Genomic DNA, 15,014 nt, shown 5'->3' with positions numbered 1-15,014 from the left:
ACCTGGCCGAACTCCTCGCCCCTGTCGAAGTACTGGTTGTTGCAGTGGCCTTGCTTGCGGGTAAGATGAGCAGGTTACGCCAGGGAGTTAAAAACCGAAACACCCCACCCAGGGTGAGAGCCGTGAGGAGGCTGCAGTGCCCGATGTGTGCAAGCGTGCCTGCGCCAGCATGGCAAGGGCTCTCGCGTGGGCATACATCGAGCAGTATTTTCCCCTTTCAGATCCTTGTTTATCGCTGGCCCTTGTAGGGAGAGCAGGCCCAGCCTTTCACCGAGACAGCATTAATCGGGAGGGATGAGAGCATGCCCCTTTTTCTCCCCCGTTATTTTTCATCTTGACTCCGGGCCTCACACACCTGCCCTGCAGTCGGGTGTATTCGTGGAAAGTCGGAGACCACAGGCACCATCTGTGTGTTGCAGCTTTAACATAAAAAATAACGCTATGGCATCAAGAAAAAAAAAAAAAAATCCCCAAACCCTTGGTATTTCAGGATTTAAAAGATGCAAGCAAGGAATAGAAGCAATTAAAAACTTGCTTCATCCCATTATCTGTTATTTTAAGAGCCTCCTCCTGTCCCATTTTAATGCACTTGCTTTATGAGTCTCTTGGCTGTCCTTGGAACTTCTCTGTTCCCTTGTGGACACAAGTTCATCTCCTTGAAGTAAGGAAATAGGACGCTTTTGAGGCAAAAATCCTGTGCCTGGAGCGATTCTTTTTTTGACCAAAAAAGAAAATAGTTGCTGCTGTTCCCAGAAGAAAGCCTTTTGAGCGTCGGATTGTTCAAACCCGCGTGTTTTCTGCTGAACCTGCCCCAGCAACGCGGGGCCGGCGCTGACCTCCGCCAGCTTGGTGAGGAGCAGCATTAACAGAGACCTATAAACCAGCAGCTTATCTGCTCTCTGGCTGCTGTCACTGCATGTGACCGATGCTCTCAATTTAGGTACAGCCTACTCTTGGGAACTGTGGAAATAATTAAAAGTCTTTGGGGCCGGGCCGTGCGGCCGGTGCGCGCTGGAGCCCCGGGCCTCCGCAGCGGCCTGCACTGGGCCACGCACCCGAGGCTGGGCGGGCTGGCTGCGGCCAGGCCCCGCGCTTCTCGGGCTTATAAATGGCGGAGAAATGGGTAAAGCCGGTGAGGACCGGAGCCCCAGGGGCCGCTCGGGCGATACGGCCGGCCCCGGCGGCGGCTCCCTGCCCGCCGGCCCCCTGCCCGCCGGCCCCGCGTTTCCCGGGCAACGGCGCGGTGCCAAGATGGCGGCCGGGGCCGGGCAGGCAGAAGGCGGGGTGGGGAGAGCGCGGAAGATGGCGGCGGCCGGCGCCGGGGGCGGGGCCGCTCTAGGCGGCGGGCGGGCGGGCTCTATGGCGGCGCGGCGGCCGAGGCTGCGCACACGTGGCCCCTCCTCCCTCGGGCTGCGGGCGCTGCGGGAGCGGCACCGGCACCGGCACCGGCATGGGCGTGCATGTGGAGACCATCGCCCCCGGCGACGGTGAGCCGCGGCCTGCTCGCCCCCCACTTCCCTCCCCATCCCCTCACCCGCCGGCCCTGCCCCGGTGCCGGTCCCGGTGCGGGCCCCGGTGCCGCTGGGCTGACGCTGCGTGTCTCCCCGCAGGGCGGACGTTCCCCAAACGCGGCCAGACCTGCGTGGTGCATTACACGGGTGAGTGCCGCCGCCGCGGGCCCTTAGGGTGGGGCTGCCCCGCCGCGGGAGGGTCGCCTGGGCCCGGCCCGGCGACCGGGGGGACGCGGCGGGGGAGCGGGGTTTGTCCCGTCCGTGTGCCCACCCCCCCTCCGGCCCCGGCAGCCTGCGGGGACCCCGGGCCCGGCCCGTGTGGGCGGCCCGGCTGGGCCGCGGCGCTCCCCGGGGGACCCGCCCCGTGGGTTGGGGGGGTGGGGGGGGCTTTCCCGGGGGGGTGCTGGGCCCCGGGGTGGGGGTCTGGCAGTGCCCGGGCGGGGACGGGGGTCCTGGTTGTGCCCCGTGGCCGTGGGGAGGCCCCGGTGGTCCCTGTGGGAGCCGTCTCTCCCGCTGCCCCGTCTATGGCGGGGGGGGGGGGGGGTCCCACTCGTGTCCACCTCTCGTTTTAGGGGGTGGCCTGGGGGGCAGGTAGGGCCCCCCCACCCAGCACCCAGCGGGTCCCTGGGGGGTCCCAGGGCAGCCCGAGGCCTGCGGGGCCTTGGAGCGGCCGAGCCGAGCCCCCCCAGGCTGGGTGCTCCCCCGGGACACCCGTGTCAGCCCCCCCGGGAGCGTGGGGGTTCGCTGTGTCGGAGCAGGGGCCCTGCACCCCCACGCTGTCCCTGCTACCCCAGCCCCTTCTCCCTCGGGGGGGGGCGGGGGGTGACACCCGGGGTGCCCGCGGGGCAGACCCAGAGCCGCAGCCCACCCCGGGCTGGGCAGTGTGGGGGTCCCCCCCAGTGCGGGTAACGCAGGCTGTTCTTTGGGGTTTGGGCGTAGTATTTCGGTGAGGGGCTGCCCCGAGAGCCGGGGAGCGTCGTACTCTGCACGGTGTCCTCCAGCAGCCTTCTGTGAGCTCGGGGGGGGAAGAAACCAACCTTGGGACCCCGAAAAATGCTTTGGGGGTGGTCCCGGGGGTGTCCTCTCGCCCCTCGGCCACCCTTCGAACAGCTCTGGCTCATCGGGGCAGCCGCCGCGCTCCGGGGTGAAAACGAGTTGACACATTTGTGGTTGTTTCTGCTAATAACCGATTCCCCTTCCCGCCCCGGCGCTTTCCGCCCACGGCGAGAGGCCGAGGGTGCCCCTCTCTGCGGAGCGGGGCCCGGCGGGGGGCTCGGCGGGCATCCAGCCCATCTGCTGCTCCTCCGGCTCCCCCGTCATTCCCGTTCCTTCGTCAGGAGGGAGAGGAAGCAGCTCGGGCTCCCCCGGCCGCCCGGTTTCCTCCACCGGTGGAAGAACAAAGGGAGGCTGGCAGGCAGTCAAGTGGCTCCCGGTGGGCCAGCCCTGCCGCCTGCCAGCCCTCCCGGCTCCCGGCGTTGGCGGCTCTCCCATCCCGCGGTGCTGCCGGGGCTCGGCCGCTCTTCCCGGCTCTGGCCCCCACCCCGGCAGAGCCGCTTGCGGGTCCCCGGCTTCCTGTCCCCACGTCCCGGCACTTCCAGCAAAGTGCTGCGTGCTGACTTGCTCCCGACGGACCCTCCCCAGCAGCAGCAGCGATCCGCTGCGTGTGGGAGCAGTTCTCTAAATTTCCTTTATTTTTTTCGTTTGTTTGTTATTATTGTCTCCTTTTGTCCTTTATCCCCCCACTTCCCTCTGCAGGCAGCTTCTGCCCGCCCCCCCACCTCAGCAGGCAGCAGAAATCAAACACCTTCAGGCCCTGACGCCGTTTTCCTTGCTGAACGCTGCCTGCGTCGGCAGCGCGGCTCCCCGCAGCCTGCCCTGCGAGAGGCCAGAGCGGGGCTGGGCTCTCGGGGAAACGTTAGAAACCTTTGATTCCCCGGCCCCGTTACGGTGCTCGCCGATCCCGGAGCAGCATCGGGGACGGGGGCAGAGCGCGGTGCCGTGCTCCGAGGCTCCTTCCAGAGCCCTGCATCAGCTCCATCCCCGGCTGCCCTTTGCTCCCACGCGGAAACCTGCGGGCGCTGGGGAGATCCGGCCCGTGCTGCGCTGCGACGGGCGTGCGGCGAGTCAGCTCTCCCTGCGCTGGGTTCGGGATGCGCAGTGGTTCGATTAAAAACCATTTTGGGGAAAAAAAAAAAAAAAGCCGGTGACCCAAGGGTGAGGGAGTATGGGGAGCTGGCTCGGTTAGGCGTCCGGCGGCTGCCGCTGCTTCTGCCTGTGCCCAAGCCCCTGCTCCGTGGGGCCTGACCCCGCCAAAAGCAGCCATTTCATCCCAGGGGCGAGGGATGGACAGCCAGCCAGCCCCGATGCGGGAGGGCAGCGCTGGGGAAGGAGGTGGAGAGCGGAGCATCCTCTGGGCCACCTGCTTGGGAGACGCTGGCTGCTCGCGCTGGGATTGCGGCGGTGGAGGGGTGTGGGGGGAGCTGAGGGAATTGGGCCCTTTCCCCCTCCTTCGGTCCCGGGTCCCCGCTCTCTGCGGGAGGCCGTGCCTGCCGCGCTGCTGGAGAGCTCGCGCCGTGGGGCCTCCGAAACAGCCTTTGATGCGCAACCTGCTACAAAGGGCTCTTAAAGCAACTAAATCAAGGATAAAGTTCCCCGATGTGTTCGGGTCTGCTCGCAGCAACTGGCGTGGGGCGGGAGGGCTGCGTAGGAGCGGGTCGATGGGGAGGAGGGTGCGGGTTGGGGGCCAGCAGACCCCAGCCCCCCCCGGTCTGGCTGCTGGGGTGGGAGCCAGGGTGGAGTGGGATGCTGTGCTGGCGTGGATGGGGCTGCCGTGGTGCCCCAGAGCGCTGCCGGGGCTGGGTTTTGTGCTCCCCGGGAGCGGGCTGAGGGCTGAAGAGAGCTGGTGCAAGAGGAAGCCGCTGTCTGAGCGCACGGGGACTGCGGAGAGCGTGGGGAGACGGCAGCCACCCCACCGTGCTTGCGGAGGGGCAATGGGGGCCCGCGGTCATGCCGGGGAGCGGTGGGACGGCAGCGAGTGACTTGGCTTGGCGAAACGGCTTTGCCCAAGCGGCAAAGCGCACGCGGCTCGTTGCGTCTTGGAGGGCGGGGGGCTCGGAGCAGAGGTGATGGAAATGCTGGGAGAGACGCTTGAGGAAACTGGCTCTCTCCAGCAGGATAGCACGGAGGGGACTGCCGTCCTTCCCCAGCACCCGTGCGTCGCTGCGCTGGCTGGACGCGGCCTCGGTTGCCGGCTCTTCCTGTTGTTTGCGCGGCACCTGGCGCGGCGGTGCTGTCCCTGCTGCGTCTGGGTGCTGCCACGCTCGCGGCAAGCGCTCTGCGGTTGCGAGACGTTTTCTACCAAGGTGTACGACTGCCGGTCGGTGGGTTGTTAGGAGCTCAGCGCCTTCTCCCAAAGCACCCCTTCCCTGCCCTGGGCTGGGGACCCTCTGTCTCGTGCCAGGCCGCCGCGAACGGCGGGCAGAGCCCCCTCCCCGCATCCAGCTGCGGGTGGCGATGGGGGTGGGCTGGGTGATGGGAAGCACTGGTGCAGGCAGCTCGGGCCCTGGGATCTAAAACGTCTGGTGGAAGCAGGATTTAGCCTCAGCTGGGCAGCCCTCTCCTGAGGCAGGGGGTTGGAGCGTGCCGGGTATCCCAGGGCTTTTGGGAAGGGTTTCCCATCCTTTCCCTTCCTCTGCTGGAGCAGAGGTGCCTGCCCCGCTGCTCCCGTCTCTCCCTGCCTCTTGGGAAGCCAGCTCCGTGCAGGAGCCCCTGGGCAATGGTCGTGCTGAGGATGGAGGATCGGCACCCCAGGCCAGAGGGGATGGAGAGGGGCACGGGCAAAGCTCTGCACCCTCCCGGCAAAATCCAGACCTGCGGGTTTATCTCAGGGGCTGCCTCTGCCTGCTCCAGCGCCACTCTCCGCCGCCTCTGCCCGCCCAGGGGGGAACCGGAGCCAAGTCGCACGTTGCAGCCGGCGTCTCCCGGCTGCTGCCTGCCAAGTGTGGCAGAGACCTGGCAGGGCTGCGCTGCCTGCCCGTCCGGAGCTGGGGCTGCTCTTCAGAGCCCCCGCTCCGTCCTGCGACTGCTGCAGCCCTGGCCGCAGGGCTCTGTGCTCTTCCTTGCTGCGGTTCCCCCGAGACCCCCCCGCAGTGTCCATATAGCCCAGCTGAGATCTCCAGGAGGGGGTCAAATCTTTCAGGGTGGGAGCTGGGGCGGGTGGGTCCCCGTAAGCCACCTCTGTGGGACTGGTGGTGGCAAGCAAGGAGCCTTGCTGGGCTCTGTGACGAGCCGGGGGGGCTGCCTGGGGCTCTGGGGGGGCAGCTGCTTTTGCCAGAGGATGCTTTGCCTCTGTAATAGCTTTAAGATCTTGTTATCTCCTCATTCGGGGATGGCAGGGATGAGGCAATGGTTGCTCATACTTCTCCAAGGCTGGAGAAATCTCCTGGGAGCCTCGTGGGCAGAAGAAGTGCCCAAGATGAGAATGCTGTCTCTGAAGCATCGGAGCCACCTTTGTTTTCCCCGCTGGCGTGATGGGGGGAGCGCGGCAGCCCCGTGCCGGGGAGCAGGGACGAGGTCCCGTGTGGAACCTGCACCTTCCTGGGCCGGCAGCAGAGCCCGAGCGATCGATCCCCATGGGCTGCTGCAACCAGCTTAGTCCATTCATCCCTCTGTCCTGCAGCCAGCGTGCTGCTGGCTCCCAAACGCTTCCCGAGGCTGGATTTGGACAGGTGAGCTCGGCGGCGGGGGCAGGCAGTGCCATCCGCTCCTGCGCGAGGTCTGCGGCATCTCTTGTGCCGCTGACGGTGCCTTTGCGTTCCCCTGGCCGGGGCGTTAAACGGGAAGCACTTTTGCAGGCAGCGGGTGCCTGCAACAGGTCCCTGTTTGCCGTGATGAGCCGGGGGGTTCTGCTGCACGGCCTCCGGCGTTTTTCCTCCGCGGGTGCCCAGGGAGAAGGGTGGCAGGCACGAGCTGTCCCCTCCGTCCTTCTGCAGCCACCCCAGCCCATTGCGATGCTCGAGGGCTCAGAGCTGAGCTCGGGGTCAGCTCGTGTCGCAGCCAAGCGACGCTGCCTGTGCCAGCCGGCACGGCCCGCACCGTGTCCCTGTGCCAGCGTCCCTGCCGGGTGGGAGGAAGGCCAGCGGACGGCAGCGGGGAGCGGTGCCAGACGGGGCTGGAAGCAGGTTTGGCGACAAGAGGGTTTATCCTGGAAGGAGGAAATGAGAAAACTCCAGATTTACTCTTCCAAAGTCCAGGGTTGGCGGCCTGACCGGCTGAGCTGGTGCTGGTGCTCAGAGCCCTGGAGGGGGGGGAATTTTCCTTTCTGTGAAATTAAAAGCTTAATTCCACTCCCTGACTGGAACCTGGGGCTGCTGGCCTCCACCCCCTGCATCTTCCTGCAGCCCACAGGTTTTGGTGTTCGTCGCCCCTGCAAAGGTGATGTATTTTTTCCCATTCTCTTCTTTCTGTTCAGTGCCTCCCATCGCCGTGACCGCCCGTGTCTGTGTGCCGTTCGCTCTGGCTGCCGTCACGCTGCGAACCGGGGCTGAGATGCCCTGGCTCATCTTTTGTACAGATGCATTTTCTCTTGCCCGTGGGGCAGTGCCCTGGTGAAGGGAAATCACTCTGCCCCATGCGTCGGTGGACGAGTTTGGTTTTGCTAGACTATAGAGCTGTGTCCAGCCAAGAAAACAGGTTTTTGGGCAGTGAAGAAGTGAGGAGCGTTTGCAGGAGAGTTTATTATCGCTCTTATGGCGTGGGGTGCTGGCTCTGTTAATAAGGAGCTGGAGCTGCCTTATAGGAGCAGCAACTCGCTGGCCAGCGAGTTGCTGCTCCTATAAGGCAGCTCCAGCTCCGAGATTCCCCAAGAAGGTCAGGCAGGGAGCAAGGGAGGGGAGGAAATTCCTCCTTTGCTCATGTTGGGGAGTTATATTTAGCCCTGGGGATATCAGCCTCGCTCAGCCCTCGCCATGCAGCGTGTGCTGGGGGAACGAGGGCTGCCCTGGGCACGTGTGTCCGGTGCTTGGTGCTGCCTCTCCCCGTCGACGTTCCTGGGTACGGGAGTGATTTGGCTGAAGACCAGCGGGATGCAGCTGGGCACGGGGAGGGCTGGAGGCTGGCAGCAGCCGAGATGGGGCACCGGAGGCCTGACTCTGTTTTGGGTGCCCGTGGCGAGGAGCGGGAGGTGCGTTTGCTGGTGGGATGGGAAGCGCCGTGCCTGATCCCGCTGCCTGTGAAATGGCTGGCAGGGGTGCTGCGAGGTGGGGAAGGGCTCCCCCTCCATCTGCTCCCCTCGTCTGTCCTTGTTCCCAGCCCAGGGGAGTGCTTCTCTCTGGGTCAAAGCAAGCAGGAGCAGGAACAATCCTGCCCTGCCCCAGGGCTGCTCTGCCAGCCTGGGTGATGCCCTGGGAGGTGCTGGTGGAGGTTTTCCCCTCCAGGCCGCCCCGTGCAGGTGTTTCCCCAGGGGAAAGGAGGCTGAGCTGAGAAACGTCGTTGATTCAGAGCCATGTGAGCTCTCCCAGGGGTGACTGTCACCTGCTCAGGCTGCCAGGTCACAGCCTGCTTCACGCAGGTGCGTGCGGCTCTGTCCCTGTGTCACCAGCGTCTCCCTCCTTCTCTCCCCAGGTATGCTGGAGGATGGGAAGAAGTTTGATTCCTCCCGCGACAGGAACAAGCCTTTCAAGTTCGTGATGGGCAAGCAGGAGGTGATCCGCGGCTGGGAGGAAGGAGTCGCTCAGGTGCCCGGTGCTTCTCCGCCTCGCGATCTCCCTTGCAGGGCTGTGCAGAGCCGCGCGCCTGGGGAGCTGCAGCGTGGGCAGAAATCACTGCGTGCAGCTCGTTTTCTATTTTTTTTTTTTAATTTTATTTTTTGTATTTTATTCCCCTGTGTTTTCCACCCCTCCGCCCCCTCGGCGCTGGGAGGTGTGGGTGTGAATATCACCTTCTGCATCGCCACCTGCCAGATGGCAGGAATGGAGCAGGGCCGGGCCCCAGGAACACCTACGGCACGTCAGTGACTCAGCGGTGACATTTCTCTACTGAGTCAGCTCTGAACGAGCACGGCGGGGAGCGCTCGGGCCTCCCGCTCCGAGCGGAGACGGCTCCCGGGCTGCGAAGCCCACGCGGAGGGAGGGTTGGTGGGCACGGCGTGGCTTCAGCTCCTGCGTGCGTGACTGCGGCCGGCTCCACGTGCCGCTGGGGACACGGCACGAGGGTGCCGGTGGCTGTAGGGACTCTGCCTGTCCCAGAAAACGCTTCTGTGAAGGACATTTCAAGCCCTGCTCCTTTTCTAGCCTGTGCTGCCTGCCTTTCCCTTCTGATGTTCTTCCCATTCCTCTTCTGTCCCCTCTGGTTTGTCCAGCCTGGGTCCTTGCTCTTGCCCAGGGTAGGGAAAGGAATGGGGACAGGTCTGTGTCCCTCTTGCCGTCACTCACCCAGGCATTGTGCCTATCTCCTGACATTCCTGTGTTTCTTTCCCTGCCCCCAGATGAGCGTTGGTCAGCGGGCAAAGATGACCATCTCCCCAGATTACGCCTACGGCTCTACTGGCCACCCAGGGATCATCCCACCAAACGCCACTCTAATTTTTGACGTGGAGCTCATGAAATTGGAATGACCTACCCCAGCACCCTGTCCTCGGGTAAGGAGAGGCAGCTGCCGGCAGGGAGTGTTGTGGCTTGGGGGCGGCTTGAGGCCTCCATATTTTGTCTCAGGCTGGTGTGGGGAGGTGGGATGGAGGTGACGGCAGTGGGGGCTATGAGAAGGAGGGGGCAGGTTTCTGGCTGGGGGTAGAAGTTGTTCTTAGGAGGCTGGTGAGCTGGGGATCACCACAGTGGTACGCAAGGTTCCCAGCCTGGCAGAGGATGGGTTTGTGCCATGGAAGGGCTGTGGTACCGGCTGACTGTGCTTTGGGTTCCTTGTGTTGTGTTGCTGCACTGCGGGGCTCGGCTGCTCGCTCCCCCTTGTGCCTCTCCTGCTGCTAGTGTGCGGGCAGGATGGGGCTGTGCTCTGGGGTGTGTGGGTCCCTCGGTGCGGGCAGGATGGGGCTGTGCTCTGGGGTGTGTGGGTCCCCTGGTGTGGGCAGGATGGGGCTGTGCTCTGGGGTGTGTGGGTCCCGTGGTGTGGGCAGGATGGGGCTGTGCTCTGGGGTGTGTGGGTCCCGTGGTGTGGGCAGGATGGGGCTGTGCTCTGGGGTGTGTGGGTCCCACGGTGTGGGCAGGATGGGGCTGTGCTCTGGGGTGTGTGGGTCCCGTGGTGTGGGCAGGATGGGGCTGTGCTCTGGGGTGTGTGGGTCCTGTGGTGTGGGCAGGATGGGGCTGTGCTCTGGGGTGTGTGGGTCCCCTGGTGCGGGCAGGATGGGGCTGTGCTCTGGGGTGTGTGGGCAGGATGGGGCTGTGCTCTGGGGTGTGTGGGTCCCGTGGTGTGGGCAGGATGGGGCTGTGCTCTGGGGTGCGTGGGTCCCATGGTGCGGGCAGGATGGGGCTGTTCTCTGGGGTGTGTGGGTCCCTCGGTGTGGGCAGGATGGGGCTGTGCTCTGGGGTGCGTGGGTCCCGTGGTGTGGGCAGGATGGGGCTGTGCTCTGGGGTGTGTGGGTCCCACGGTGTGGGCAGGATGGGGCTGTGCTCTGGGGTGCGTGGGTCCCATGGTGTGGGCAGGATGGGGCTGTGCTCTGGGGTGTGTGGGTCCCCTGGTGTGGGCAGGATGGGGCTGTGCTCTGGGGTGCGTGGGTCCCCTGGTGCGGGCAGGATGGGGCTGTGCTCTGGGGTGTGTGGGTCCCACGGTGTGGGCAGGATGGGGCTGTGCTCTGGGGTGTGTGGGTCCCCTGGTGTGGGCAGGATGGGGCTGTGCTCTGGGGTGTGTGGGTCCCGTGGTGTGGGCAGGATGGGGCTGTGCTCTGGGGTGTGTGGGTCCCGTGGTGTGGGCAGGATGGGGCTGTGCTCTGGGGTGCGTGGGTCCCCTGGTGCGGGCAGGATGGGGCTGTGCTCTGGGGTGCGTGGGTCCCACGGTGCGGGCAGGATGGGGCCATGCTCCCCCCCGTAATTTGGGCTCGACTTCTGCTTTGAGTGAACGCTGCGGTTTGCGGTGAGACGGCCGTTTCGTGAGCCCGCTCCCTCCTCTGCCGGGTTTCCTCCGCAGGCGGGCGGCTTTGTCACGCTGCTTCTCCTCTCTCCCGGCAGGTTTGGCACATGGAGGAATCCAGAATCTCAGCTTCAAGAAGAGTGCACATGACTTTGTACGGAGCTTTTCCTGATAGTCCACTACACTCATTGTATAACCTTACACCTTGATTGAATGCCTTTGGTCACTAAGCTTTGCGTCTGACTCTTCCTCCTTGTATCGTGTTTTTATGTCTTTTTAAACTATACGCCGTAAACCTCAACTCTTTTTGGGTCAAGTTCTTAATCTTATTTTTGTTCCAGGTGTAGACTACGTTTTACCAGTAGCACGCAGATGGGTTGACCTTAGATAGGAGTCATTTGAACAAAAGGAAACCCATTAGTTACCCGTTTTGGTGCAGATCTCTACGGTGTTTTTCAAACCAGAAATTGCTGCTGCTGCAAAAGCCATAGCAGAGTGAGGCTGTCGAGGCTGAACGGATGCGGAGAGCAAAGTAGCGCTAGGATTGTGTGTAGGTACCCTGCCTGGAACCGGGGCAGCGAGGGAGCAGCGCGTCCTTTACCGGCTCCCCGGGGAGGGCGCAGCATCGCTGCAGGCACCGTGGGTTTGCTCCCGGGAAGGGGGGCTGCTCTGCCCCTGCTTCACTCTGCCATCTCACGGTGGGCCTTCCTTCCTTCCCCCCAGCCCGCTTTTGGATTTTTGTGGAGATGGGTTTCCATCAGAGCTCCACCACACCCTGAAAATTCAGTAGCTTACATTGAGCTTTCGTTAAAGAAAAAAAAGGAAAACAGCAGGCAAACGGAAGGTGCTGTCTACAGGGGAGGTGACGGGGCTGGTGGGGAGTCAGCTCACAGAAAATGCCCCCGTCCCCCCTCTCCCCCCTGGAAAGGAAACATCAGACCCCCGTTGTCCCCGGTCGGAGCACACCTGACCGTTCTCTCCTGACACCTGATGCTGGTCATCGCCGCTTGTCTGGTCTCATACGATGCATAGCTTCCCCGCTGCCGTCCTCTGCCCCCTCCCTCCGCCCTGCCTAGTGATTTGGTAAGAGAAATTGCCGCCGTTCACTTCCTTCTCCACCGCATAAAGGTATCAAGTTTTATTATTGCAATAAAAACGCTTTATGCTGGCTTTTCTCAACCCTGTGTCTTGGAGGTTTTTCCCTTGCCTGTCTGTCGCTCGGCACAGTGGGTGCTGTGCTGGGCTCACTGGGTGCTGTGGGTGCTGTGCTGGGCTCACTGGGTGCTGTGGGTGCTGTGCCGGGCTCATGGGGTGCTGTGGGTGCTGTTTCGGGCTCACAGGGTTCTGTGGGTGCCGGGCTCACTGGGTGCTGTGGGTGCTGTGCTGGGCTCATAGGGTGCTGTTCCGGGCTCATGGGGTGCTGTGGGTGCTGTTTCGGGCTCACAGGATGCTGTTTTGGGCTCACGGGGTGCTGTGGGTGCCGTGCCAGGGTGCCGTGCCAGGCTCACTGGGTGCTGTGGGTGCTGTGCTGGGCTCATGGGGTGCTGTGGGTGCTGTTTCGGGCTCACAGGGTGCTGTTTCGGGCTCACAGGGTGCTGTGGGTGCTGTTTCGGGCTCACGGGGTGCTGTGGGTGCCATGCCAGGGTGCCGTGCCGGGCTTGTGAGGTGCTGTGGCAGCAGGAACGGCCGGCCTCTGGCCGTGCTGCCTTGCTTTGGGGTGAGGCTTAGGGTGCTCGGCCCTGGGAGCGCAGAGGGACGCCTGGGGCTCGCTGGGCTCCGCAGGAAGGTGTTGGTGGCCTACTGGAATATGCGTAATTAATTGCCTTACCGTAACCTTTTAAGCGTTGCCCTCGCAGCCTCTCGCCGTTGCGCCTGTGACTCAGCCTGGGCTGGGAGCGCGAAGGGCAGATGGAGCTGTGCTCCCAGGGTCCCTCCCGCTCTGGAGAAGCGGATCCATCTCTCTCTCATTTATTTCCATCCTTTTTGGAGGCTGGACGTTGCAACTTGTGAGGTGGCACATCCAGCAGCTGGCATTTGCAGGCCAGATCACCATGGGCCTGAAAAGCCTCTTTTTTTTCCGTGCCTTTCATAGTGATCCCGTGCCCTGAGCCCCCTGCTTCTGCTCTTTGCCGCTGCAGCTCGGGCGTTTGCCGCCGGCGGACGTTGCGTGGCTCACGGCGCAGGCGCTGCTCGGGCACCGCTGTGTACCGGCACCTGGCTCCTCTGCAAACGGCCTTTGCTCCGTTTGTCACGATCGATACCGTGGCTGTGATCGATACCGTGGCTGTGATCGATACCGTGTCGAGTCCTGGCTCCTGAGCAGGTTTGTTGGGAGCAAAGTTTGCATTTAATGGGGGGTCTGGGGGGAACGGCAGCTGTGGGGTTCTGGGCTGGCTCCTCCGGCACCCCATTTGGGAACACCGATCCTTGCACAGGGTCGTGCGGGATCGGGGCCACGCTGTGCAGATATTAGCACATTGCTGCAGGTATTAGCACTACCATTAATTGCTGCTCAATTAAGCAGAGCGGGGAGCTGCTGGGGCACCGGCGTCACGCTCTGCCCTTTGCCGCAACCACTTCTAGGCGGAAACTCAAGGTGAGCTTGGGTTTCTCTTCCTGCAACGCTTCTTGCTTTAATTATTAACCGTCGCCAGGCAGTGCCGCGGCTTCTGGCTGGAGATAAGTCAGGGCTGGCGGGATGCTGGAAGGAGCCGGGGGGGAGCCCGACACCCTCGGGCCCCCGTCTGCGGCTCCCACAGCACCCATGGGTGCAGATGGGGTGTGGGTCCTTGCAGCCCCGGTTCGGCGGGGATGAGGGTTTCGGGGCAGGCACAGACCCCCGGGAACCGTCCTTCTCTGGCTGCTGGAGGACATCTCCTCCCTGACCCTGCTCCTGGCCATGTTTATCAGCGGTCGAGCTGCGCTCGTCCCGGGCTGGCTGAGGCAGCTGGGCGCTGTCGGGCTAAAAATAACACCAGTAAATAAAACGCTTCCTCCTGGCCTGGCATGCAGGAGCGGAGGCGCAGGGAGCTGGGACGTGCCCGGCCGCCGCTCCGCGGCGGGGCTGGCCCTGTGCCCATCGGGTCCTGGGCTGGTGCCACCGGCTCGGGGCCCAGCTGGGTGCCCGCAGGACCCCGCTGCCTGGCTCCTGGGGACACGGCAGCCGGTGGCATCCCCGGTGCCGGCAGCGGGATGTCGCAGGCGGGTGCTGGAAGGCTGGATCCCTGGGTGACGCAGCAATGTCCCATGGCAGCGGGATGCCCGGGTTCGCCCCGTGCCCTGCCTCAGGCGAGCTCTGCGCTCGCTCAGTTTTTCCACCTACGGCGCAGGAATCCCACGGGGGCCGTCACGCCTGGCGTGTGCCCTGGGGCCGGCGGTGACAGCTGGAAGGGTGCGGGACACGGCGTCCCCGTCACGGCCGCGTCAGCCCCACGCGCCGGGGCAGCAAGGTGTCAGCAGGAGCCGGCCGCCCACGCAGGGCTGCTCATGGCGGGGCACCCCGCTTCGCCCCCGCTGGCAGCACCCTCGGTCCCCGATCTGGGGCACCAAGCTGCAGCGGCGTAAGGGCCATGGTGGGGCCGGGCTGAGTGCTGGGAGCGGTGGCACCCGGGGGTGGCGATGCAGGGGGAGGGGGGGGCCACCACTGGGTGGGAGCACAGCCCCATCCCTGCTCCCCCAGGATGCCCGAACCCACGGAAAGCCATCCCCATCCCTGTCCCCATCCCCGTCCCAGCGGTGCCAGGACCCTGTGCAGCTTTGGCTTCACCTTCCTCTTCCTCACCTGTGCCCTACCTGGCGGGGGTGGCAGTCAGCTGAGGCTGCCTGGCCCCTCCCTGGGCTGGGCACGGCTATAAAAGCCCCGGGGCCCGGCAGCGGGCGGCACGCAGGAACCGGGAGCTGTTGGCAGGTGAGTCCGGGGGAGCTGGGGCTGGGGGCTGGGGGTTTCACCCACCCAGGGACACTGATGCGGGGTGGGGGGGATGCTGTGGTCCCCGGGATGCTGTGGTCCCCGGGCTGCATGCGGGATCCTGCCCGCTTCCCACAGGGCTCAGAGCTGTGTCTGGATTTGGCCCGTGCCCTGAAATTTGGGCGATGCGTTTCGGGGCACACGGTGGGCGGGCGGCACGGCTTGGCCATGGGCGCAACGCGGGGTGCGTTGGGGGACGGAGGGGACTGGTGGGGGTTTAAAGGCAGCGAGGAGCAGTCGGAGGGGCTGTTCCCACGGGACATCCCGCTCCCACGTCTGGGCGATGCTGGAATGGCCCCACCAGAGAGGCAGGGAGCGGGATCTGCCGCCAGCCAAGCGATGCCCGGGGTGCCCGGCACGCAGCCGCCCGTGCCCCAGCAGCCGGGAAGTGGTGGAGGCAGTGGCCCCGGTGACACAGCCCTGAGTCACGCCGGAGGCCCCGGTGACAGCCCGTCTCCGGC

General features: G+C 64.6%; 1 protein-coding gene across 1 annotated transcript; it reads left to right on the top strand.

Annotated features, from left to right (window-relative positions):
* The first annotated feature begins 1,427 nt into the window (after window positions 1-1,427).
* Window positions 1,428-10,816, top strand: FKBP1A (FKBP prolyl isomerase 1A). The gene is made up of 5 exons (XM_075721188.1): window positions 1,428-1,487; window positions 1,611-1,658; window positions 8,133-8,245; window positions 8,995-9,147; window positions 10,685-10,816. The coding sequence occupies exons 1-4, from the start codon at window positions 1,451-1,453 to the stop codon at window positions 9,121-9,123; spliced, it is 327 nt and encodes a 108-aa protein (XP_075577303.1). The 5' UTR covers window positions 1,428-1,450; the 3' UTR covers window positions 9,124-9,147; window positions 10,685-10,816.
* Window positions 10,817-15,014: the final 4,198 nt, after the last annotated feature.

This window comes from Pelecanus crispus, chromosome 14, assembly GCF_030463565.1.
Source record: "Pelecanus crispus isolate bPelCri1 chromosome 14, bPelCri1.pri, whole genome shotgun sequence".
In the NCBI taxonomy this organism is placed as follows: Eukaryota; Metazoa; Chordata; class Aves; order Pelecaniformes; family Pelecanidae; genus Pelecanus; species Pelecanus crispus.
This window is presented reverse-complemented; position numbering and strand designations above follow the sequence as displayed.

Bases quoted from the DNA above. Each gene is read 5' to 3' on its own strand.
- FKBP1A (XM_075721188.1), top strand. From the start codon at position 1,451: ATGGGCGTGCATGTGGAGACCATCGCCCCCGGCGACG. The intron at 1,659-8,132 runs GTGAGTGCCGCC...TTCTCTCCCCAG, and splicing joins CTGCGTGGTGCATTACACGG to GTATGCTGGAGGATGGGAAG. The intron at 8,246-8,994 runs GTGCCCGGTGCT...CCCTGCCCCCAG, and splicing joins GGGAGGAAGGAGTCGCTCAG to ATGAGCGTTGGTCAGCGGGC.